The 24,213-nt window shown below is 50.2% G+C and overlaps 1 protein-coding gene across 9 annotated transcripts in view; it reads left to right on the top strand.

Moving 5' to 3' along the window:
* Positions 1 to 24,213, top strand: part of BCAS3 (BCAS3 microtubule associated cell migration factor) — a 600,416-nt gene that overhangs the window by 556,697 nt on the left and 19,506 nt on the right. For all 9 annotated transcript variants that reach the window (XM_055400120.2, XM_088828643.1, XM_088828641.1 and 6 more), the window contains one exon: positions 20,489 to 20,656. In XM_055400120.2, coding sequence (XP_055256095.2) covers positions 20,489 to 20,656 — 168 coding nt within the window. The remainder of the gene's footprint in view (positions 1 to 20,488; positions 20,657 to 24,213) is intronic.

Genomic DNA, 24,213 nt, shown 5'->3' with positions numbered 1-24,213 from the left:
TTGAGTACTAGAATCTCAGCTGTCTGAATCTCTTCTCCAGGTTAAACAGCCTCAGTTTCTTCCCTCCCTCTTTCCTTCCTACTGTGGCGCCGTGCTGTGCATTTAGAGTTGTTGCTGTTGTTCAGCCGCTCAGTTGTGTCTGACTCTTTGCAACCCCATGGACTGCGGCACACCAGGCTTCTCTGTATCACCAGCTCCCGGAGCTTGCTCAAATTCATGTCCATCGAATTGGTGATGCCATCGAACCATCTCATCCTCTGTTGTCCCCTTCTCCTCCTGCCTGCGTTTAGGATACAGAGATTTTAAAAAAAGAAGCAGCAGATGCTGCCCTCCAGAAACTTATACCCTAATGAGAAAATAGACCCCAAAATATTGTTCTTTTTGTCGTCTGTCACCTTTACCAAAATTCCCAGCACTCGGCACAGTGGCTGGACCATAAGTTGAAAGTGTTAGTTGCTCACTAACACTTGTGTTAGTGTCCAACTCTTTGCAACTTTATGGATTCTAGCCTGCCAGGCTTCTCTGCCCATGGAATTCTCCAGGCAAGAATACTGGCGTGGGAAGCCATTCCCTTCTCTACAGGATCTTCCTGACTCAGGGATCAAACCTAGGTCTCCTGCATTGCAGGCAGATTCTTTACCATCTGTCTCCTGGAGTTTACTCACACTCATGTCCATAGAGTCGGTGATGCCATCCAACCATCCCATCATCGGTCACCCCCTTCTCCTGCCTTCAATCTTTCCCAGCATCAGGGTCTTTTCCGGTGAGTCAGTTCTTCCCATCAGGTGGTCAAAGGATTGAAGTTTCAGCTTCAGCATCAGTCCTTCCAGTGAATATTCAGGACTGATTTCCTTTAGGATGGACTGGTTGGATCTCCTTGCACCACAGGACTCCCAGAGTCTTCTCCAACACCACAGTTCAAAAGCATCAGTTCTTCAGCTCAGCTTTCTTTATAGTCCAACTCTCACATCTGTACATGACTACTGAAAAAACCATAGCTTTGACTAGAGGGACCTTTGTTGGCAAAGTAATGTCTCTGCTTTTTAATATGCTGTCTAGTTTGGTCTTAGCTTTTCTTCCAAGGAACAAGCGTCTTTTAATTTCATGGCTGCAGTCACCATCTGCAGTGATTTTGGAGCCAAAAAAATAAAGTCTGTCACTGTTTCCATTCTTTCCCCATCTATTTGCCATGAAGTGATGGGACCAGATGCCATGATCTTAGTTTTCTGAATGTTGAGTTTTAAGCCAACTTTTCACTCTCCTCTTTCACTTTCATCAAGAGGCTCTTTAGCCACCAGGGAAGCCCCAGTAGACCCCCAGAAGGGTCTGCTGTGTAAGTGACTGCCAGTGGGGCTCTGAGGAAGGGAAGCCCAGGGTGCTGGGGGACCTGTTGGAAGACCTAAGTCCACCCTGGAAGAAGAGTGCTAGGCAACTCCTCAGCTGATCTGAGTCTTCAGGGGTAAACAGGACTTGGCTTCCCAGGGGGCGCTAGTGGTAAAGAACTTACCTACGCAGGAGGCATAAGAGTCAGGTTCGATCCCTGGGTCAGGAAGATCCCCTGGAAGAGCGCATGACAGTCCACCCCAGCATTCTTGCCTGGAAAATCCCATGGACGGGGAGCCTGGAGGGCTCCAGTCCATGGGTCACAAAGAGTCAGACACGACTGAAGCGACTTAGCACTAGCACTAGGGAAGAGCAGTCCAGACAGCAGGAGCAGCAGATTCCAAGGTGCAGGGGGCGGAGCTCCTAGAGGGGGCAGAGGGCGTGGTGTACAGAGTGTGAAGAGCGCCTGGGGCCAGCGGTGCTGGAGAGACTGGGCTATATCCTGAGCCTTGGTGAGGCAGATGTTCAGATTTGTGTTGTAGACAAAGCGTCACTAAGAAAAATGAAAAGAAGGGAAACTCTACACAGAGGCAGGAAGACCAGTGTCAAGTCGTTGATGTTTCCCCATGAGACCTGATGAGGGCCTGAGCTCAGTAGCTCTGGAGCAGGGAACAGATTCAGGAGGGTTTCAGAAAAGAGTCTCTTGGTCCAGTGGTTAGGAGTTGGCGCGTTCATTGCTGGGGCCCAGGTTCAATCCCCGGTCAGGGAACTAAGAGCCCACAAGCCACATGGTGCGGCCAAAAAAATGAATTAACTAACTAATTTTATAAAAGAGGTTTAAGAAGTAAAACCCAGAGAACTTCCTGGTCAGCTGACTGTGGGGATGGGATGAGGCAGGGTTTGGCTGGGGCCACCAAGAAGACTGTGTGGCCATTGGTCTGGGGACTAGAGAAGGAGGGCCACATCCCAGAGCAGTAAGGTGATGGATTTGTTTTGGGCGTGACTTGGAGGTGCCCAGGGAATGTGTTCGGTCTGGCGCAAGTGGCTTTGGAGGCCGGGAGAGAACCGAGTTAGAAGCACCGTTTGGAGGCTGGCCATGTGTCTGTGGTAGTTGTGACTGAGACCTGATAAGCTCGCCCAGGCACAGTGCACGGAAAAGGAAGAGAAGAGGCTTAACGACGAAACTCTGAAAAAGCACCAGCAGTTGAGGAGCAGAAGGAGCTGAGCAAAGCCTTGGAGAGGCTTGAGGGGTGGTTGGAGAGGAAGGAGGAAAATCGGAGGAAGCAGAGAGAATGCAAGCAGCCTGCAAGTTCCCCTTAGTGCAGTCAGCTTTCCTTTATGGCATCTGAGTCACCACGGGGTTGTGAGTGAGCTACCGCGGTCGCGGTGCGGGGGACAGTCACCTGCTTTTTAAATCTTGAGAGATTCTTAAGGCTAGATTTGAGCCCCGGCTTCTCTGGAGCATTGGTTTCCGAGCTTCCCAGGCAAGAATCAGACCCTCTCCCAGGGTCTCCTAATCTATCTGCTGTCTACTGCATTAGAACATCTCAGGGACAGACCTAAGAATGGGGTGTTGTTTTCTTTTAAATAAACACCCTGGGGATTCTTCTCATTAGGGAAGCCTGAGAATGATGTTCCAGGCCAGAGGTTCTTCCATCATATAACTTGGGCACTCTTCCTGCTGTTTATCAACCATGCCCCCACCCTACACACAGACTCTGACCTAAAGCTCCAAAGAGTCCCTATAGTCAGGAGCCGCTGTGACTGGTGGGACTTCTCAGATGTATGGAAATGGAAACGCTAACCTACTGATCTGAAGGAGCATTTCTGAACAACTGTCTGAGGATTCGGGAATCCAGTGGAAATCCTGCATTTAAGACAGATAATTGATCCGCACTACTTCTCTTAAAAGCATTTAGACTTGAACACCCTCACTGCCCTCTGGTGTAGACAGTCTGATTGCCGGTTCCACTTTGTGCAATAATGGATCTGAATGTAATCCAGTATTTGAAAAAAGACACCATATGTTAAAAAGCTGACCATTAAAGAAGAGACACCGCATGTAGACAAAGAAGACATTTAGAAGTTTCTGCCATTGCAGGAGCCGACTCTGTTCACTCACAGGTTTAGGAACTAAAACTCTTCACTGACTCAGCAGTGAAATCCATGAAATATGCTTAATACACTATTCTCAACAATGTATGGATTGTTGAATATATAGATGATTCTACCATTCTTGTTGTTGTTTAGTCACTAAGTCATGTCTGACTCTTTGCGACCCCATCCTGCCAGGCTCTTCTGTTCATGGGATTTCCCAGGCAAGAATACTGGAGTGGGTTGCCATTTCCTTCTCCAGGGGATCTTCCCAACTCAGGGATGAAACCCACATCTCCTGCACCAGGGAAGCCCTTTCCCTACCATAGGTATTTCTTATTAAGCATAGAAGCTGTTCAGAGGGCCTATGCCCTGTGTATAAAATTGTGAATCTATAAAATTCAAACATCATCTTTAATAAACGACCAAGATCAATAATCTTTCCTAAGCAATTGGCCTTGGGATATGATCTTTCCAGCATAAATAGAGATCCTGATTATACTTAGATTAATATTTCAGGCGGAAGGTGGCTACTGAGTCACGGGTTCAGGAGGGTCCCTCTGAGGAGCATAGGCACCTCTCCTTTTTGGAGTTATTTTAAAAAGAAAGATTAAAGGGTGATGCTGCCTGGAGGTAGGAGGGTGGCTGAGAAATGCCTTTAGGAGCTCCCTTTCAGACCCATGATCCATGCATACTTCAGGTGGAAAGATAACTAAGCCTTGTTATTTCATCCATTCATTTAATAAACATTTACCGGGCACCTGTTATGTGGCAAGATCTCTGCTGCAGGCTCCTGGCTCTCAGGTATCTCTGGGACATCAGGACAACTGCAGGGTGAGCCCATTTGATCCTGGAGGGCAGCAGTGGGGGATCTTGTGCAACATGAAAGCTGTAATAAAGACAGTACGGGTGACTTTCACATTCCTGGTTAAGAAATGAGCAACCCGGCTAAACTATGTGAATGTTCCCACACCACAGGAAGCCACACAGCTCAGACATCCTCCTTGTGTCTCAGAGGAGCTGGAGGGAAGTGGTGAAAGCACCAGCCTAAGGCCATCCATCTGACTTCTGAGAGCAGAATCAGTACTTTGCAAGCCAATTACACATTATCATCTTGAACGTTCTGTCTCGTACCTTGTCATTTGAATCTTCACATGATTTTGAAAATTATGAATAACTAGCATTATTATTCCTCTTTCCCAGTAGAGAAAACTCAGGTGCCTGGAGGTTGAGGGACCTGCCCAAAGTCACACGCGTATGTGCATGCTCAGTTGCTTCAGTCATGTCTGACTCTGTGTGACCCTGTGGACTCTAGGCGCCTCTGTCTATGGGATTCTCCAGGCAAGAATACTAAAGTGGGTTGCCGTGCCCTCTAGGAGATCTTCCCGACCCAGGGACCGAACCTATGTCTCCTGCATCTCCGGCATCACAGGAAGATTCTTTACCACTGAGCCACCAGGGAGGCCCACAGAGTCACCTAGAACAGACCAGAACCAAAGCCTGCACTTACTGTCCCACTCTTCACCACATGCTCTTTCTGCCAGCAGAGTTCAGTGACCTTACAGCCGCCTCATCTGTCCAAAGGATCTGGCCCCCTGCTCTCATCTAGCCGTGTTTTTTTCTTTTAGTTTTTTAGTTATTAGTAATTTTTTGGCTGTGCCTGATCTCATTGCTGTAAGTAGGCTTTCTCTAGTTGAGTGGGGGCTGCTGTCTAGCTAGGGTGCACAAGCATCTCGTTTTGCTGGCTTCTTTATTGAGAACCATGGACTCTGGGGCACATAAGCTTCAGTGGTCGCAGCATGTGGGCTCAGTAGCTGTGGTGCGCGGGGCCTAGTTGCTCCCAGCATGTGGGATCTTCCCTGACCAGGGATCGAACCAGTGTCCCCTGCATCGCAGGGTGGACTTGACTCCTGGACCACCAGGGAAGCCCCTCCCCGTGGTTTTCAAAATAAGATACAAAGCGCTCCGTGAAGAGAAGAGATTGCAGCTAGATTCAGAGGGTGCAGATTAACTATTGGGTCTTGAAGATAGATGCCACAGGCAGGGGGAGGAGGTGGAGGGCTGGTTCACCACTCCATGGGGTACCCCACCATCTTGGCTCTTGAGAACTAGAGAGTCACCCTCCACCCAATCAGGAGATTATCGAGCTCATATCCAGACCTCTTCATTAATGACTTGCCCAAGAAGATGTCGGTGAGTTTGCAAGTTCATTGAGCAGCATGGTAGGTATTTCTGTAAGAAAGATGGCCTGGTTTTTATTTGTTTACTTTTTTCTTAACAGTCCAAAACATATGCGAAAACTATTCTGGTAACTTTTCTATCCTAAAGGCACTTCTAAAACTCAGATGAAGCACAGTGAGAAATTAATTCTCTCGTTCAGCTGTTAGCTCTGACTCAAGGGGGGATGACAAGGCCGTGTCTGTCACGTGGTAACATGAGGTCTCCAGCCCTCTCCTAAGGGCTTCTCGGTGCCTTGACTCCCCCCCACGTATGATGACCCTGCTGTTCCTCTAATTCACTGTGTACCCTCGGTCCAAAGATGAAAAGATAGGTTTCAACAAACACACTCATTCTGGGCCAACTCTGTAAACCTGCTCCTTGCGTGAGTGAAGCAGAAACAAAATATGTCGCTTCCTCCTCGTGGGAGGGGTTGGCCTTGCTTACACAGGGAAGGGGCAGAGGAGGCTCTGCTGGCCTTTTTGAACTCGCTTCTCAACTGGGGAAATGAATAACATCCTGATTGGCCCCAGCGGAGCAGAAGTGGAGGAAAAGGAGGGGGAATCCTGGCCCCAGTCTCCAGCCACAGCATACGAATCGCTTTACGCACAGGCGCCAAACTTGGCACACAGCGCGACCAATGAGCGGAGGGGAAATCATAACCAGATTAACACACTTTGGGGGGCATTTTCACACTTAGTAATGAAGTAGGTATTTTGCAGAGCGTGAGCAGAGCCTCCTTCGCAGGCAAATAAGAGTTCCCCAGCCTCCTAGAGGCAAGAAGGCCCAAGGGGGAGGGACCGAGACAGTCCAAGCACCGACCCTACCTGCCAACACACGCGCGCACACGCACACGTTCCCACTTGGCTCCTAGACTTAGCACAAGCTACAGCCCTCTGTGTTTGCTTTACTAGAGGGTTAACCCCAGGCCTTAGAACTTGTGTCAGTACTTAACACAAGACTAGAACCAAGGGGAGAGGCCGAGGGACAGACCGCTGAGGGTGGTCTGGGGGTAGAAGCGTAGGGCGGGGCGGGGGGGGGGGGTCGGAAAGGCGAGGGAGACGACCCTCGGGCATCCGACCCTCGGCATCCCCTGGATGCGAGGGACCCAGGACGGACCTGCACGACCAAGGCTCTGTCTTCTGCTCCTCTCAGAGTCCGGGACCTGTCCCCTCCCTGGGCCTCAAGGTCTTTGTCTCGAAATGAGCAGCTCAACCAAGCTAGGCTCTAGGAATGGCCTGGAGACAGGGCCGGGGCAGATGGGGGAGCGCTGTCAGCCTCCCGCTTCTCTGTGCGTGCATCCTAAACCCCGGTGCTGGTTAATTCCTCTCTCGGGTGGGGCCTGAGAGCCTCCACTCCTGACGGGCTTCCTGCTGCCCCTGGTCGGGGGCTCACGCTGAGTCTGGAAGGTGTGGAGGCCGGTGGTTCCCCAGTCTCCTCTCTGCCACCCACTCAGCTCCCTGCACTGTTCCCTCAGCTGAGAAATGGGGACTAGTAACAGTAGCCTTGCCTTCCTGCCTAAGGCTGTTGTGTGATCAGGGTGGGGAAAGGCCTGCGAAAGCACCTTGTAAAGGGCAAGCCAGTGTGAGTGTAAGGGATTATCATCATAGTGCAGATTTCTCTGCCTCATTGCTCCCTGCTGTGTGTTCCTGCAACCGCCCGACTCCTCCCTCCATCCTCCTTGGTCTCCAGGCCTGGGTTGCTAGTCGTGGTCACCAGCCAGGGCTGAACAGATCCTCGGACATGTCAAGACAGGAAATGACAGTTCCCGGGCACCCCACTGATTCAGATGCAGAACAAGCTCTGAACACACCCTTCTGTGATAAATTCAAGCGATACGAGGCAGAGTTCCACCTCCTCCCCCATGGGCCTCTAGGCCAGGAAATGAGGCCAGAAGTCAAGGACAGGGGACCCCAGCAAAGCCCGAGCCAAGCTTCCGGCAGGGTGGCTCACCGGTCCCCACTTCGATCCCACTTCTGTGCCCGCTGCAGGCAGCCCCAATATTTCTGACATGTCCGGGTCTGTTCACGATGACCTGAACAGATGGCTCCATAGCCACCCTGTGAGCAAGAGACCAGAGTGACTGAGGCAAGTCCTCGAGCCACCCTGACCCAGTGTCCCTCTCTGTAAAATGGAGTCAACACTCCCTGTCCTGTCTACAGTACACACTACAGAATGATCTCAGAATCAAAGTGAAATAATTGTGTGAAAATAGGCAACGATTCTGTGAAATTACATGAGGTTTCATTCTTCATGGGAGACTTCCTACTCCTGTGGAGTTGACTCACGGCCCCCACTTGAGAAACATCCCTGCTTTTGTTTCTGCGCTCAGACACCCTCCCCCAACTCCTTCCCCACTGTGGGTTGTCCACCACCCGTCTCTACCTCAGATGGAAGGCATCCCCAGCCACCCCAGCTCCAGTGGGTGTCCCGTGTTGTCCAAACAGTGCTTTTCTCATCTTACTCCTCTAAGGCCCTGAGACCAAGTCTTTGCTGAACAGCCTTATTGCAAGGGCCTGGCAAGTAGAGATCCTGTCATGTAATATAACTGAGCCCACATCAGAATGGCTGGCCAGGCCCAGAGCTTCATCCCAAGACGCCTGCGGCAGAAAATCTGGTTCAGGTTTACCCCGTGGAGTGAGGGCTGATGGGTCTTGGTATTGGAGATTGGTAGAAGTTGACCACATATTCCTAATGAAAATGCCTGTTGCCCGAGCTGGGGGTACCATTTTCAAGGCTGCAGAGTTCGGTGACTACCAGAATAACAAAGCAAAAAATGGCCAGAATGTTGAACCAGTCAGCTCCGGGACCACAGACACATTCAGGAGCCTCCTGCAGCACAGGGTGGGGGTGGGCGGCTCTGGTCGTCTCCCCTCAGCCTCTGCCCCCGGGGCGTGCATATGTGCTAAGTCGCTTCAGTCATGTCCCACTCGTTGCAACCCCATGGACTGCAGCCCGCAAGGCTCCTCTGTCCATGGAATTCTCCAGGCAAGAATACTGGAGCGGGTTGCCATGCCCTCCTCCAGGGGATCTTCCTGACCCAGGGATCGAACCCATGTCTCTTATGCCTCCTGCATTTGCAGGCAAATTCTTTACCACTGCTTCCGGGAGCAAATGGCAGTAGGACCCACTGTGCACACCCATCCCTCTCTGGCCTTTGAAAAGCCCTGAGGTTAGCAGGACCCAGGCTTGCAAAGCTGGGCCTCCATTCACCTCAAGCCAGCCCAGGATGCAGAGACGTCTCCTGTGAGGAAATACAGATCCTCAGGGAGGAGCAAAAATAACCCAAAGGACAAGCCATGTTTGCCTGTGCATTTATCTGAAATCCAGTCATGATAAATCTGATAGTTTTGAAGCATCATCTTTAATTAATAAAAATAGAGGATGTCTTAGCCCCAGGTTCCGACTTCAAAGTTCTCCTCAGTTGAGAGCCTCAAATTCGGCTTCTTTGTGAAGCACTGTAATCTCTTTTAAGACAAACACAGGATTTTAGTTGGGTTGTTGCCCCCACCCCCACTACAGCTCAATTTCAAGAACCATTTTAAAATTGTGGAATAGGAAGACAGACTCCACTGAAAATATCCTTCTTGTTCCTGTAGCCACATTTTCAAAATCAAAATTCAGCCTGGATTTTCATGAGGAAAGTATAGATGTTGGAGGAAGAATCAGAATCCTGACTGAACCTTTGATATTGTCACTTGGGCGAAAAGTTACTTCCCTCTACCTCAGTTCCTTGATCTTTAAGATGGGAATATTAGCACCAACCTCTTAGACTTGTTAGAGCAATGTCTCATCCACGTGAAGTGGCTGGTCCCAGACAAAATAGACACTCAACAAATATTTATTCTCTTCCCTTTCCTAATATCTGATCACCAAACTAATTAGATGGAGTCGGGACTGTCCTAGAAAACCTAGTTTGTGTGCTTACTTGTCTTGAGAGATACAGTGATGTGAAGTTTTTCCGTTCAAGGAGTTGTTAGGTTTCCCAGGATACCGTTGGTCCTGCAGTGTATTCTGAGTCTTGCCATAAGAGTCCGATGACACTAGGCTGTGTGTGAGCTTTCTCTCCACCCTCAGAAGCGACCCAAGCATCCCGAGGGAATATTTTCATTGCTGTCGAGCAGTGATTCTTTTCTTCCCACCTGGAAGGGGACGAATCTTGACTGGGCCTCATCTAAAGCAGAGGAGGAGAGGGTCTCTGAGATCCTGTCTGGGAGATGCCAGTGTCAGCCTGACTCGGAAAGCTCTCCTGTTGGAGGCACTCCCAGGTCTGGTCCGAGTGTGAAGCCAGTGGAAATTCTCCTTCCTGAGATGACTGAACCCTTCTCCCAGACAAAAGGCAGGGCCCTGCTCAGTGACCTGTTGATGATGTGTGAGGGGCTCGAACCTTCCTTGGCAGACATGAAAGGGTGTCTCCTGGGAAGCTGTGTCCTCTTCATCCAAAGGATAGTGGGAGTTTTGGGGGGCAGGGCAGGGTGGGAACGAAAGTGACAGGTAAAGGAATTGATATAAAACTGACTCCTTCCAGGGTGCTTCACTGGCCCTCTCTGATCTGATGTATGAAATTTGTACAGAGGTGGAGTTGTTTGTCACTTGTCACATGCAGGTTGGTACACATTCCTGATACGAGTTAATAAGAAACATGCCAGAGGTACACAAGCATGGGTCAACATCGCGTGCAGCCAGCCAGGCCACTGGGAGAGAAGTCGCACGTGGGTGGCGGGGCCGCAGGCTCAGTTGCCCCCGCGGAGTCAAGCACAGGGCTCGGGAGCCAGCCCAGCGGGCTTCCCGTGCCGTGCATTTCACAGGCTCCCCATCCAGGTCCCAGCATGAGCGCTCCTGCCACGGGCATTGTTTTCTCAGTTTTTCCCTGGTATTTGTGGGCTTGTTTTACACTGATTATGGAAGTTATAAGAAGCATATAGGAAAGGCGTAAAGTAACGGTAGAGTCCCATATAACCCAACTGCCCAGAGGCAACCACGGTTAATAACATTTTGTCATGAATCATATAAAGTGGGTTTTTTTTTTTTATGATTTCTTTACATTGTTTGGTAGTACTTACTATACGGTTTTGTTTTACTTTTTAAAATATATTATTTGTTTTTAGGCTGCACTGGGTATCTGTTGAAGCGTGTGGGCTTTCTCTCATCGCAGCTCCGGGGTGTCTCCTGTTGCGGAGTTCGACTCTAGAGCGTGCAGGCTTCAGTAGAGGTAGCACTTGGGCTTAGTTGCCCCATGAGATGTGAGGTCTTAGCTTACTGACCAGGGATCTAACACATGTCGCCTGCATTGCTGGGTGGATTCTTAACCACTGGACTGCCAGAGAAGTCCCTGTGTTACTTTTGTAAGAACAATGAATTAAAGATGATTTACAGTGTTTCAGGTGTACAGCAAAGTGATTCAGATATGCGTGTTGTATACTCTTTTTCAGATTCTTTTCCACTGTAGGTTTTTATAAGATATTGAATAGAGTTCCCTGTGCTATACAGTAGGTCGTCTTGTTTATCTGTTTTATTTCTAGCAGTGTGTGTCTGTTGATCTCAAATCATTTAGCATCATCTTTTACAGAATTTCTATTATAAACATCGTTTTTCAAGACTACCTAGTATTCTGCCACAATTAAACATAGTTTACTAACAAATACCCTATTTTTAAAGTGGCAGTGAGCATCTGTATGCATGAAGGTTGTTGGCATCTTATTCACTTGGGTTAGGTTTCTGGAAGTGGCATCCCCAGGTCAGTAGTTCAGCATGTTTTTAAAAGGCTCTTTATACTTATTGCCACATTGCCCTTTAGATGGTTTATATCTATAATATTCCCATTTTGTTGTTGTTTAGTCAGTAAGTCATATCTGACTCTTCGCAACCCTATGGGCTGTAGCCTGCCGGCTCCTCTGCCCGTGGGCTTTCCCAGGCAAGAATACTGGTGCAGGTTGCCATTTCCTTTTCCACGTGATCGTCCCGACCCAGGGATCGAACCGTGTCTCTTGCATTGGCAGGCAGATTCTTTACCACTGAGCCACCAGGGAAGCCCAGTATTCCCACTGCTGCTGCTAAGTCGCTTCAGTAGTGTCCAACTCTGTATGACCCCATAGATGGCAGCCCACTAGGCTCCTCTGTCCCTGGGATTCTCCAGGCAAGAATACTGGAGTGGGTTGCCATTTTCTTCTCCAATGCATGAAAGTGAAATGTGAAACTGAAGTCGCTCAGTCGTGCCCGACTCTTAGTGACCCCATGGACTGCAGCCTGCCAGCCTCCTCTGTCCATGGGATTTTCCAGGCAAGAGTACTGGAGTGGGTTGCCATTGCCTTCTCCAAGTAGTCCCACTGGCAACAGTCTATCTCATTTCATCCTTATCCATGTTGACTACAATCCTGTTTATCCATTAAAGAATTTAGGATGAAGCATCCTATCCCCACCCTCAGATGAGGAGATCAGAAGATGTGAAGGACCTGACCTCGAAGCTGACAGGCCACCTGTCCTGCTCTCCTGTGCCCCCTGCAGGCATCCTCAGAGAAGCGGGGACACACGCCCGTGTAGATGCTGTGACTCCCCATCAAAGGCTCTGGCTTCGTAATGACACAGATGCACTTAGGTTTCACGATGGAGTTGACCAGACTAGGAGCTGATATGACTGTTTTCCCCTCCCTGCCCAGTGTCTTCCTCAAGCTGCTTGTCTTCTGGCCTATAAGGGCACCCACTCACTTTCGAAGCCTTTCACAGATCCCACTGTCCTTCAGAAGAGCTGCTCACACAGCCCCCGGGTCGTCCGCTGTGTTGGAGTGGCCCGGTGGCCCTTTGCAGTTATACAAAGCACTCTTTCGTGTACTGTCCACATTTATTTATTTCTGGCCGCACTGGGTCTTCGTTGCTCAGCTTTGTCTCCTGGCGGTATACAGGTTTCTCATCGCAGTGGCTTCTCCTGTTGCAGCTTTCAGGCTCTAGAGCATAGGCTCAGTAGTGATGTTGCTCAGAAGCTTAGTTGCTCCTTGGCATGTGGGATCAACCAGGGCCAAGGATTGAACCTGTGTCCCCTGCGTTGGCAGGCACATTCTAACCTCTGGACCACCAGGGAAGGCCTTTCGTGTGCTACCTGGTCAGATGCTAATGGCAGCCCTGGAAGGCAGATATTCATTTCCCTGTTTTATATGTGTATTATTATCCTAAGTCTGCCATAACAAATTACTACAAATTTGGTGAGTTAAAACAACACAAATTTATTCTTTCATATTTTTGGGGCCAGAAGTTCAAAATCAAGGTGTTGGCAGCATTGCTCTCCCACCAAAGTTTCCGTGGGAGAATCCTTCCTTGCTTCTTCCAGGCAAGACTGCTTTACAGGGGTGGTTGTTTGATTAATGGAACTGATTCACAGAAAATGAGGGCTTCCCTGGTAGCTGAGCTGGTAAAGAATCCACCTGCAATGCAAGAGACCCCAGTTCAATTCCTGGGTTGGGAAGATCCGCTGGAGAAGGGATAGGCTACCCACTCTAGTATTCTGACCTGGAGAAGTCCATGGACAGTATAGTCCACGGGGTCACAGAGTCGGACACGGCTGAGCAACTTTCACTTTCAGTTTTTCACAGAAAGTGAAATTTGGTGCTCTGGATGCCCTGGGCACCTCAGACATCATCTCATCATTACTCTGTTAGTGTGTTACTAGGCATTACATTGAAGATATTAGCAGACCCCTGAAATGAGAGTCACCTGTTTATTCTCCATGTGGTAAGTGGGGAAACTAAGGCCTCGAGTAAGCAGAAAAGCTAATGGGAGAATTCCAGTTACAGCCTGCGTGTCTGGATTTGTCATCTATATTATAAGCTTTTAAAGTTGTGATCAAACATTGCAGTTGGGCGAGTAGTTGTCAAAATGACTATTTTTTTCCTATTCACTAATTTATTTACCTGTTTATTTTAAAACTTTTTATTTTATATTGGAGTATAGCAGATTAATAATGTTGTGATAGTTTCAGGTGGACAGCAGAGGGACTCAGCCATACGTGTACATGTGTCCATTCTCCCCAAACTCCCCTCCCATCCAGACCGCCACATAGCATTGAACAGAGTTCCCTGTGCTATACAGCAGGACCTTGTTGGCTATCCATTTCAAATATAGCATTGTGTACATGTCCATCCCAAGCTTCCTAATTATCCCTTCCCACCACCCATACCCCCTGGCAACCATAAGTTCCTTCTCTAAGTCTGTGTGTGTGTTTCTGTTTTGTAAATAAGTTCATTTGTATTGTTGCTTTTAACACCTCAGTTTTATATTACAAAGAAATTCTTGGTGTCTTGGTTACTGTTGAACTCCTCTTCCCTGGCTCAGGCGCCTTTGACATGTTGGCCCCTCACAGCCGGCTGTTCACAGACCTCTGATGAGCAGTGAATAGTCCCTTCCTGCTCGTGGCCCTGAGGGCCCGTGAGGACAGGTGTGAGGTCAGCACATCTGGACGCACCCCCTGGCTTCCAGCATCAGCCTAGGTGTTTCTGTGCTTTGTTGGTACCTCTCCCTTCTCTTCCTAAGTTCACTTCTGAACCCGAGAAGTAGAGCCTTTAAAAATGACTTAACTCCCAAATCTGAACCTCACAGCCAAATGGATGACCATGGAACAAAGGTAGTACCCGGCCACAAGTTTGGTGAACATTTGATAATCTGAGTCCTACAAGATTGCTCTGCACTCCGTCGGTGGATGTGGGTTACAGCTGTCTTGGGAAGTGACCTGAAGGATTGAGAGGGGCAGGTGGGGTCCTCCTCTGCCCTCAGCCTCCCTTCCCCATGTCTGTTAGCCATGGCATAGCACATGCTGACATAGTGAAACATGCCCGCAGCCACACCTAATAACCAGGAAGCTCATATCCGCACCCCGTGCTTATGTGAAAGCACCTGTCGCCTAGAGAAAGCACCAGTCTGGAGCTCAGTTTGATGGGCTAGTTTGGAGAGCAGGCGGGGAGACTCTCCAATGGCTGGTCTCATCATGGCTGGGATCATCTCTGAGTTATCATGGATGTCATGATCATCACGCGCTCTCATCCCGAGGGCTTGTGCCTTGAAGAGCATTGTTTAATGACAAGTTTTACTCTTGGTACCAGGCCTCCCCAGTGGCTGGAAATCAGATAAGCAGGCTCTCATGAAAGTCCAAAGCGGAGGCTGAGCCATAGTCTCCTAAACAGCAAGGGTGCGATTATACACTGTCAGCTCCAAGGACATCCTAGCTCCCGCATGCTGCCTCCCGCACTGGTCTTCCCTACCCCTTGACAGCGGTGCACAGAGGACAGAGAACGTGTGCCCCAGCCTCCTAGGACCTTGCTGGCTCTCCAGCTGTCATTGGCAGGCCGTTAATGGGCGTGTGAAACCCAAGAACCTGACCTGTTTCTCCACAGTATAACACAGGATGCCCATTTGGGATGAAGGATTCAGGAAGCTCACCTGTACGAGCCCGACTCTCTGTTATCATCCAAGGCAGACTGTTTTGATTCTTCCAGTTCCTAGAATCTCGGCTCTAAAATAAGTGCACAGAAGATAGTAGGAATTGATATTGCAGCATTTTCTGCTCACTTACTTAGCTTTTTCCTTCCTCTAATTTAGCTTCTTTTTCTGCCCACGTCCATCTCTCCTCCTCACCATGCTGGCCCTAGAGGTATAATCTCTGGGACAATACGCCCAAAGGGTATATTGACTCCAGAGCAACTGTCAAATTTCTCAGATGGTTGTAATCAGTCAATAAACATGTTCTGAGCAAGCGCAATACACAAAGCCCAGTGCTTATTACAGACTTGTGGCTTCTGGTGGAATCCATGCCCTCAAGCGGCTTCTAAACTAGGTTGAAGAGCAGTTCGTGTGAATCGTGTCAGGCAGCGTGGGAAAGACGCCATGAAACCGATCTCATTAACCTGGGAATCTGAGGACGGGCTTCAGAGGCATCCATCAGTACCCCAACGTGGCCTGTATCATTTCATGTTTGCCAACACACACATTTCGGGGGTGGTAATTTCATTGCTTTCACCAGCTTCACCTCAACAGGTAAAGAACTTTGTAGACAATCAAACTTCGTGGAAGAGCGCTCCTGATAACTTCGATTATCATTATAACAAGACTTCGTTGCACCAGTGGGACTTAAACTGAATCTTACAAAGTATATTCCAGGAAAAGTAGGGTGGGAGGTGGGCCTGAAGGAAGGGGCTCCCAGGAAGGATCAGGGAAGACCGTCACTCTCAGGACCTGTGACTTTCAGTTGTCTTACCACTGTCAATCTCAGTAAAATGCAGATCTGTGAAATGGTGATCACAGCTGCTTCCCCGAGCTTTGTGGGCCTTTTTGAGGGGAGGGGGCTCACTTTATCTCCCCACCCCTCAGCACGGTGCTTTTCTCCTATCACAGTGGACACTAATCCATATTTGATGAACGTGTGAGTTCACCAAAATAATCGTGAGAGGGCTTGGTAAACAGCAGAGTGTTGCTTCAGCTAAAGATCTGAGTTGCTAAGTACATGTATTTTGTGCTTTGCAAGCAGCCTGCACTAAGTGTCTTCTCCCCCTTGAAACTGACCCTTCCCCCCGTAATGGGGCTCGAAGGGCCAGCCCATCTGATGGAGTGTCTGTGGGCTGGCCAGATGAATGATGGCAGCGTCAACCACGTTGACAAGATATGCAGTTGCCTAAGAGCCCAGAGGTGACCTCACCCTCCCCAGGGCTTGGCCTCTCGCCCCAGCGCCTGCTGACGCACGCACACACCTGCAGCCCTTCTCTCGCTCCAGGACGAGGAGACCTCGTGAGCTCCTTTGCTGCCCTCATCTGCACAGGAGGGGTGGAAGGATGGGCAGGAAGGGGCATTGCTGAGCCTCTGCTGGGACTTCTCACTCTCTAAGCAGGACCACTAAGTACATCCTCTCTGTGGCCTCTTGGGACAGTAGAAATGATTGGGTGCTCCTTTGCTGAACACTTGCTTGGGAAGGGGCTTCCCTGGTGGCTCAACTGGTAAAGAATCTGCCTGCAGTGTGGGAGACCTGGGTTGGTAAGATCCTCTGGAGAAGGAAATGGCTACCCACTCCAGTATTCTTGCCTGAAAAATTCCATGGACAGAGGAGCCTACAGTCCATGGGGCTACAGTCCATGGGGTCACACAGAGTCAGACACGGCTGAGTGAATAATACTTCACTTCCCTTTTGTATCCCCAGCCTCCTACCCCCTGCTTCCTCACAGCGCCCCTGCTAAGAGAGAGCAGATTGGATCTCCTATCAATTTTTCTTATCTCCTATGTGCCATCCAACAGACAGAATGGCTCCTCAGCATAATGATGATTTGTTTGTTGTTCAGTCACTCAGTCGTGTCTGATTCTTTGTGACCCCATGGACTGCAGCACATCAGGCCTCCCTGACCTTCACCATCTCCTAGTGTTTGCTCAAATTCATGTCCATTGAGTCGATGATACCATCCAACCACCTCATCCTCTGTCGTCCCCTTCTCCTCCTGCCTTCAATCTTTCCCAGCATCAGGGTCTTTTCCAATGAGTCGGCTCTTCCCATCAAGTGGCCAAAGTATTGGAGCTTCAGTTTCAGCATCAGTCCTTCCAATGAACATTCAGGGTCGATTTCCTTTAGGAGTCACTGGATTGACTCTCAAGTCTTCTCCAGCACCACAGTTTGGAGGAATCAATTCTTTGGCACCCAGCCTTCTTTATGGTCCAACTCTCACTTCTGTACATGACTACTGGGAAAACCATAGCTTTGATTAGACGGACCTTTGTCAGCAAAGTGATGTCTCTGCTTTTTAATACACTGTCTAGGTTTGTCATAGCTTTAATCATGATACTCCAAGAAACCTGGGCAAGTTGGGAATGGGAAGCATGTTTTAAAGGCGACAGGAGTTCCCAGAACAAGGTAAGAAAGACAGGGGTGATTTCTCCCTAGAACAGTCCTCCAGGGCAGATGCAGCTGATAGAATGAGCTCCTAGCTGAGGACTAGCGGCCTGTGTCCCAGATCTGTCACTCAGAGACCCTGAGCCTGCCCCTGAATCTCTCTGCGCTTTCAGCTCCTCTTCCGTATGCTGGAGTGGTACCCGTCCCGCCTCTCAGGATGGTGCTGATAGTCACCGTCTGTGATGATGCTTTACGTGCTGTAACTTGTTATTACTAACATATACAGGAGCATGCCCCTTATGTGCAGAGAACTCACATATGCCATTTATCTAACACACACACTGCAACACCCCTGTGAGACTGTATTGGTTTTCCACTTTTATGGATGAGGAATCAGAGGCCCAGAAAGATAATCGGCTTGCCCAGAGCCAGTACACATACAGCTCATCTGTGTTGAAGTCTATATTTCTGCTTCCATTCTCCACCGTAACACTAACTCCTGATCTTTTTCTCCTGTATCCTGTCACTTTGTCCCTTAAAATATTACAGACTCCTCTGGCCTTTACCCTCTGTCACGGCCTCTGTCCTGCATGTTTTTTTGCTATAACATCTTGCGGCATTGTTTGTTGTCTTCTTGATTTGGCTTCTGATATTCATCCAGGTCCTGCTCTCAGCTTACCTGCCCTGACTTCCGAACACAGTCTGTACAAACCTTAACTGATCACCTTTCTCAAGGCAGGAACCATGCTCTTGCAAAGTGAGAAAAGGAGCAATGATTCTCTTTCCTTTCCCAGGCTCTGGGACATCTCTGTCCATTAAAAAAAAAGAAGAAGAAGAAGATGCTGCCTTAGCCCTGAGTACACAGGGAAGAGGAGTGTGCCCATGTATTATTGTTAATCTCCTCTTCTGTAAATTACTAGGCATAGACGTCCCAGGCAGACCCTTCAGAGAAACACTGGTGCTATAGCTCTTGATCTTGTCAACTAAGAGTGGGTCGGTGCTGGAGGAGAGCTGGCAGGAACCTCACTTAATCTCTCCCCTCCTTTGACACAGGGCAAAGTGTTATTAGCTCCACTTCAGAAATGGAAAAGGGACACGCAGGGGCCTGCCTCTCCCCGCTTAGTGAGTGGACAGTGGAATCAGCAGTCCGCTGGGTGTCATCGGTCCTTGTGTGTCCTTGGGCACTGGGCACCTTTGAGTCGTGGTTGATGCTGATACTGAATGTGGGCTCCAGGGCAAGACGAGCACAGCCCAGGCCTCTGGAGGGCTGACACTCTGAGCACTCCAGCCCCACCGCCTGGCGCCTGGCTCCCCAGGCCCATCACCTGACCCTGCCCGATGGAGAGAGGACGAGGTACGGGGCAGGTCCCCGTTCCCGGGTCCCACCTAGCAAGCTGATCCCCAGCAACCCCCAGCCGAGGTGGGCCTCTTCCTGGGGAGATGCATTTATAGACGCTGCCCATTCCTCTGGCACCAGGAATCCACCCTCCAATTAGGCAAGAGATAAATCAAAGCCAAACTTGGCTGATGACATTCAGGAGCCAGGAGTGACCCCAGCCACACATAGAAATCCCAGCGGACTGGCCAAGGGCCTTTGTCTGGTCAGGAGAGCCCAGGATTATCTGGCCCTCTTTGCTGATGTATGGAGTCACCGGCTGTCGGAGTGTTTACGAATGGTTATCACCTCGATGCTTGGGCCGTTATCAGAGGCAGGGCCGCCTGCCGGGGCTGGGGCTCGCACCCTCTCTATTACCACCTGTCATTGGCAGAGAGTGTGCGCTGACGCTGCCCAGTCCAGACTGCCGAGGGAAGATAGTTTCTGACGGCTGATCAAAGAGGAGAAGCAAGGCCCGATAAAAAGAGTGTGTGTTGGTGTACTTTTAACTTTGGGAAACATTGGCATTTGCATTTTTTCCCCATCTTCCTGGTGCTGGTAGGAACCAAGCCAAATAATGTGGTGGATTCAGTTACCTAATCACTGGGGAAAGGGTATGTGCTTAAAGTAACAGAGCATGACTGTAATCTCCTTCCAAGAGAGAGTGGCTGAAATAAGCTTTCACAGAAGACTTGCTGTATAATAAAGTCGAATCATTTAAAGGTAGCCTTTGAAGTGATCTTGCATGTAAAGTCTAAGCTTGGCGTTCAGCAGAGCACCGTGTACTCTTTGGAAATGGGATGCAGCTTCCGATGCAGGAAAGATCTTTGTAGAAGATGCTGTCACCCAGCCCTCCTGCTGCCCTCCCCCCAGATGGTGCCCCCGTGACGCGCATGTCCTGGGGAACTCTGTGCAGTGGAGGAGAATGCAGTGTAGACTGAGCTCTCAGGGCATCCAAGTCCTTGAACCAAACCGACCCACAAACCTGCTGTTGGATCTCTGGACGTAACTTTTCTGAGCTTCAGATGTAAAATGAGGACGTTTGGTTTAGGTTAGAGGCTATAGTCACTTTGAAAGCATTTTTTCTTTTAATGTGAACTCGGTAAGCCCTTTTAAAAATGAAGCTTTAGGGGAAGCCCTGTTGCATTAACAGAGTCAAGTAGGGGAGTTTCGCTTGAACCTGGGCAAGGATTCCGCTGCCCTTGACCTCCAGCCTGAAGTAGTCCCTGAAGACTTCAAAGGAACCCTGTAGGTCGTCCGAAAACAGTTCAGGGAACTCCCTGGCTGTTCAGTGGTTAGGACTCTTTTTTATGTTTTCACTGCTGAGGGCCCAGGTTCAATCCCTGGTCAGGGAATAAAGATCTTACAAGCCACTCAATAGGAAAAAAAAAGAAAACAGTTCAAAAACTCCTAGCCCCACACTGTGGAGGCCTCCATGCCCTGAGCTGGTGGCATGAGCTGTCTCATTTGGCCCCGCACATCCGTGTTTCGTGGTGTTCCTTCCCCCAGCCTCAGGAAAGGCTGAAACAGGCCCCAGGCGGGGGTGGGGAGGTGACAGTGGGCCAGCGCCGAGAACAGCCTGCCCTCTGCAAGGTGACTCAGGTCGGATGTCCCCATGTGTGCTGCAGGTACCTTCGACCGGAGCGTGACCCTGCTGGAGGTGTGCGGGAGCTGGCCAGAGGGCTTTGGGCTGCGGCACATGGCCTCCATGGAGCACACGGAGGAGGGCCTGCGGGAGCGGCTGGCCGACGCCATGGCTGAGTCCCCGAGCCGGGACGTGGTGGGACCCGGAACAGGTAAAGGTGGCCTCGCACTCCTAGCCCGACTTGGTCGTGAGCGGCGCCTGTGGGTGTGGAGCTTCTCTGCTGGGAGAGGGTGCGTGTGTTTGTCTTAAACCCCCGTGTTTCTCTAGTTAATGCTCTGGTTGCCATCCATTCTGGAAGCTTCTGGTATTGGGAAACCCGGTGCAGAGGGGAGTTCTCATGGAACCGACCCCTGCTCCATGGACTGATGCCTACAGACTTGCTGTGGTTCCACCGCTGTGTTGTACAGGCGGTGCCCTGAAGGACAACCTTCTCCAGGGGAAGGGACCGCCTTGAACCCCTAAGGTTTCAGCAGCCCTTGGGCGACGAATGCTAAGGCAGCGCACCTTCCTCTGTCCTGCTGCAGGCTTTATAGATTGGCGAGTGTCAGTGGGCCCTGCAAACCCTGAGGGGCAAGGATGAAGCCGGCAGGGTTGGTGTGACCCCCGCCCCAGCCCCCACTCCCTCCAGACAGCTTTTCTTATGCTGCCTTTGGCCATGGTACTGTTGTCTGCCACTGAGTCCAGCAGTTGGGGGCTAGGGCAGTTTCTTGCATCCTTAGATGATTGGGTGAGCCCTGCCCCAGGCAAGCAGCTATAAGCAACACACACACACACATATGCACTTAGGAAAGGCCATAACCCTTCCATCTCTACAGAATTACAATGCAGCCTGCTTCTCCTTTTTTCTAAAGCTCCTCCTAGACATCTGTGTTGTTAGTGAGGGCTCTAGCTCAGCGTTTATATCCAAGGAGGACCACCCAACAGGCATCTTCTAGGTGTTCTGAGGTCACCAGGGGGTGGAGCACAGATCCTCAGATCCTGGCTGCAGGTGTTCCTGCTCTTGCCTGCCTGAGTCCTCTCAAGCCTGTTGTCCTTTACCGTGAACCACTCATCCCCGCTCCGTGCTCCTTCTTGGAGAGAGTGTCCCAGGGAGGAATAACGGACATGCCTGGGGCAGGAAGCAGGGCCAGCAAGACTGAGAGTCAAAGCGCTTTTGGCAGAGCTCAGAACGCCTGACGTTACCGCGCAGTCCCGATTCCCTGCGGAGCCTCTGGGTCGTTTAGACCTTTGGGTTTAGCGGTTAAGCTTTCCCTCTCTTCTTATCCCATTCAGTTCCTCTGTTTCTGTCCTAAGAGGATAGAGACACGTTGTCCTCAACTCTGTCTCCACAGCACTAGCTTCACGCCTGCCCACAGCGCTCGTGGGATAACTGGCAAGAGAGGGAGTTGGCTGGAGATGGAGAGGTACCTTATCCAGCCACGGGAGACCACCTCTCTGAGGACCAATCACTCCCCACCCAGCCACCCCCCGCTCCATGCCTCCTTCTTCCCTGGAAAGGAAGATGCAGGCCTTGGAAGCTGCAACCCACCATGTTCTACCCCCTTGACTCCCACACACACAGGCACACCACCTCTCAGCCCTCCTTGTGAAACCCTCCGACTTGTGAATGGCAGGTCATCACACCATTGTTCTCCCACCTGGACCTGGAGATGAGGAGCAGAGCCATTATCAGGGGACTTGAACCCCATTTGGCTTCCCTGGTGGCTCAGATGGTAAAGAATACGCCTGTAATACAGGAGACCCGGGTTTGATCCCTGGGTCGGGAGGGTCCCCTGGAAGAGGGAATTGCTACCCACTCCATATTCTTGCCTGGAGAATCCCATGGGCAGAGGAGCCTGGTGGGCTCCTGTCCATGGAATTGCAGAGTCAGACACGACTGAGGGACTAACACTTACTAACCCCATTTTGCTCAGAAGCTGGCCGACAGGAAGAAAAGCTTTTCCTTCATGAGCCTCGCTTGCAGCCCAGCTTTCCCCTGCACCCCTGGGGCCCCATCCAGCCCCGCTCACACCAGCAGGCACCGGACACATGCCCAGGAGCTGCTCTTCCAGGGCCGGAGCAGCTCATGGTCAGCCCTCCGCATGGCCGCCTTCCTCGGAAGCCCCGGAGAGCCCGGCCGTATCATCCAGCAGTCAGACGGGAAGGCGCGCTCAGGCCGAGCTGGGGAGCTTCAGCCTGGCACAGACCATTAGTAACCTGAGAGAAGCTGGCAGCGGTTCATCTGCCGGACAGCTGAGGGATTCAGGAGTCTTTGTGGCCTTAAGCGGGTTCATGAAATTAAAAAAAGAGAGAGAGGGAAAGAGGAAATTAAAACTGCCTGACCCACAGGTCAGAAAATAGGAGACGCCCTTTGAGAGCTGAGGGATTTCATTTTCCTCCCCAAACTATCACCAAATGGGTTTCATTTGGTTTACTTTGACATGTGTGTGTGTATGTGTGTGTGTACACACACACGTATATATATAACTCTGCCTTGGTTTTTTTTTTTTTCAGATTTTTTATTTTTGACGTGGACCATTTTTTAAGTCCTTATTGAATTTCTTATAACACTGCTTCTCTTCTATGTTTTGGTATTTTGGCCTTGAGATATGTGGGATCCCAGCTCCCTGACCAGGGGTCAAACCCCTCACTTCCTGCATTAGAACGCAAAGTCTTAACCACTGGCCCGCCAGGGAAGTCCCATCTCTGTCTTGATATTAAAGGTCACTAAGTACAGCAGATATCGTGGAAGTTAACCTGTTCCCCTCTGCCTTTGTTAAGTTTCTGTCTTCACATTTCGCAACTCCAGATAAAGCATCAGCCTAGCAGAGCAGCCATGGGTCCTAGAAAGGGCAGACTGACACACCCACAGCAGAGTCAGCCTGCTGCCCAGGGATAGCCAGGGAGGTACAGTGTGATGCGGCTGAGAATTTCCTGCAAGTCACCCTTTGCTCAAAGGAGCCTCCTGGTCCCTGCTCTTTCCACAGCCTACTTCTCTGGGGGGAGGATAGGGTGACCCAGGCGTCTGCCTCTGTTGGTTACTCTGAGGCGGCAGAGAGGATCAGTTCCTCTAATGCCTCCAGCAGCTTCTTTGTTTAGTGTACATCCGGGACAGGTGGCCTCTTTATCAAGGTGTGAATGGCACACGCTTTCATGACCCCTGACGCTGAAGCCCACTGTATCCATGTTTCACTGTTATACAGATTTAGCCAGTGATGTGCTGGTAAGTGTTTAACAGCCAGCTCTGCAGAGGGAAGCAGCAAAGTCCTGATTTATAGCATTTGGGCATTTCCATAGCACAGAAGCTCCCATTACAGCCAGTTTCAGGCTGTCAACATGATGTCAGTCATCTAGTAGAATTCCTGAAAGTGTAACAGTCAGCCAGCTCCAGCATTCCACTGGTAAGCTGCACCATAGTGCAAAACAGCTCTCCCCCAAAGTAAAGCGAAACCTTCCAAAACCTTACTCTTCCAAGAGTGGTATGTGAACCAGCAGCAACATCTCTATCTGGAAGCTGATTAGAAATGCAGAATCTCAGGCCCCACTGAACCCTGCTGACTCAGCACCTGCATTTGGACAAGATCTCCGTGCATGGGGCTTCCCTGGTGGCTCAGACGGCGAAGTCTGCCTGGCATGTGGGAGACCCGGGTTTGTTCCCTGGTTGAGAAAGAGCCCCTGGAGAAGGAAATGGCAACCCACTCCAGTATTCTTGCCTGGAGGATTTCATGG

The sequence above is a fragment of the Moschus berezovskii genome, chromosome 20, assembly GCF_049115385.1.
Source record: "Moschus berezovskii isolate FMDL1 chromosome 20, NW_MosBer_1.0, whole genome shotgun sequence".
In the NCBI taxonomy this organism is placed as follows: Eukaryota; Metazoa; Chordata; class Mammalia; order Artiodactyla; family Moschidae; genus Moschus; species Moschus berezovskii.
The sequence above is the reverse complement of the archived record's forward strand: the minus strand, read 5'-3'. Positions and strand labels throughout refer to the sequence as shown.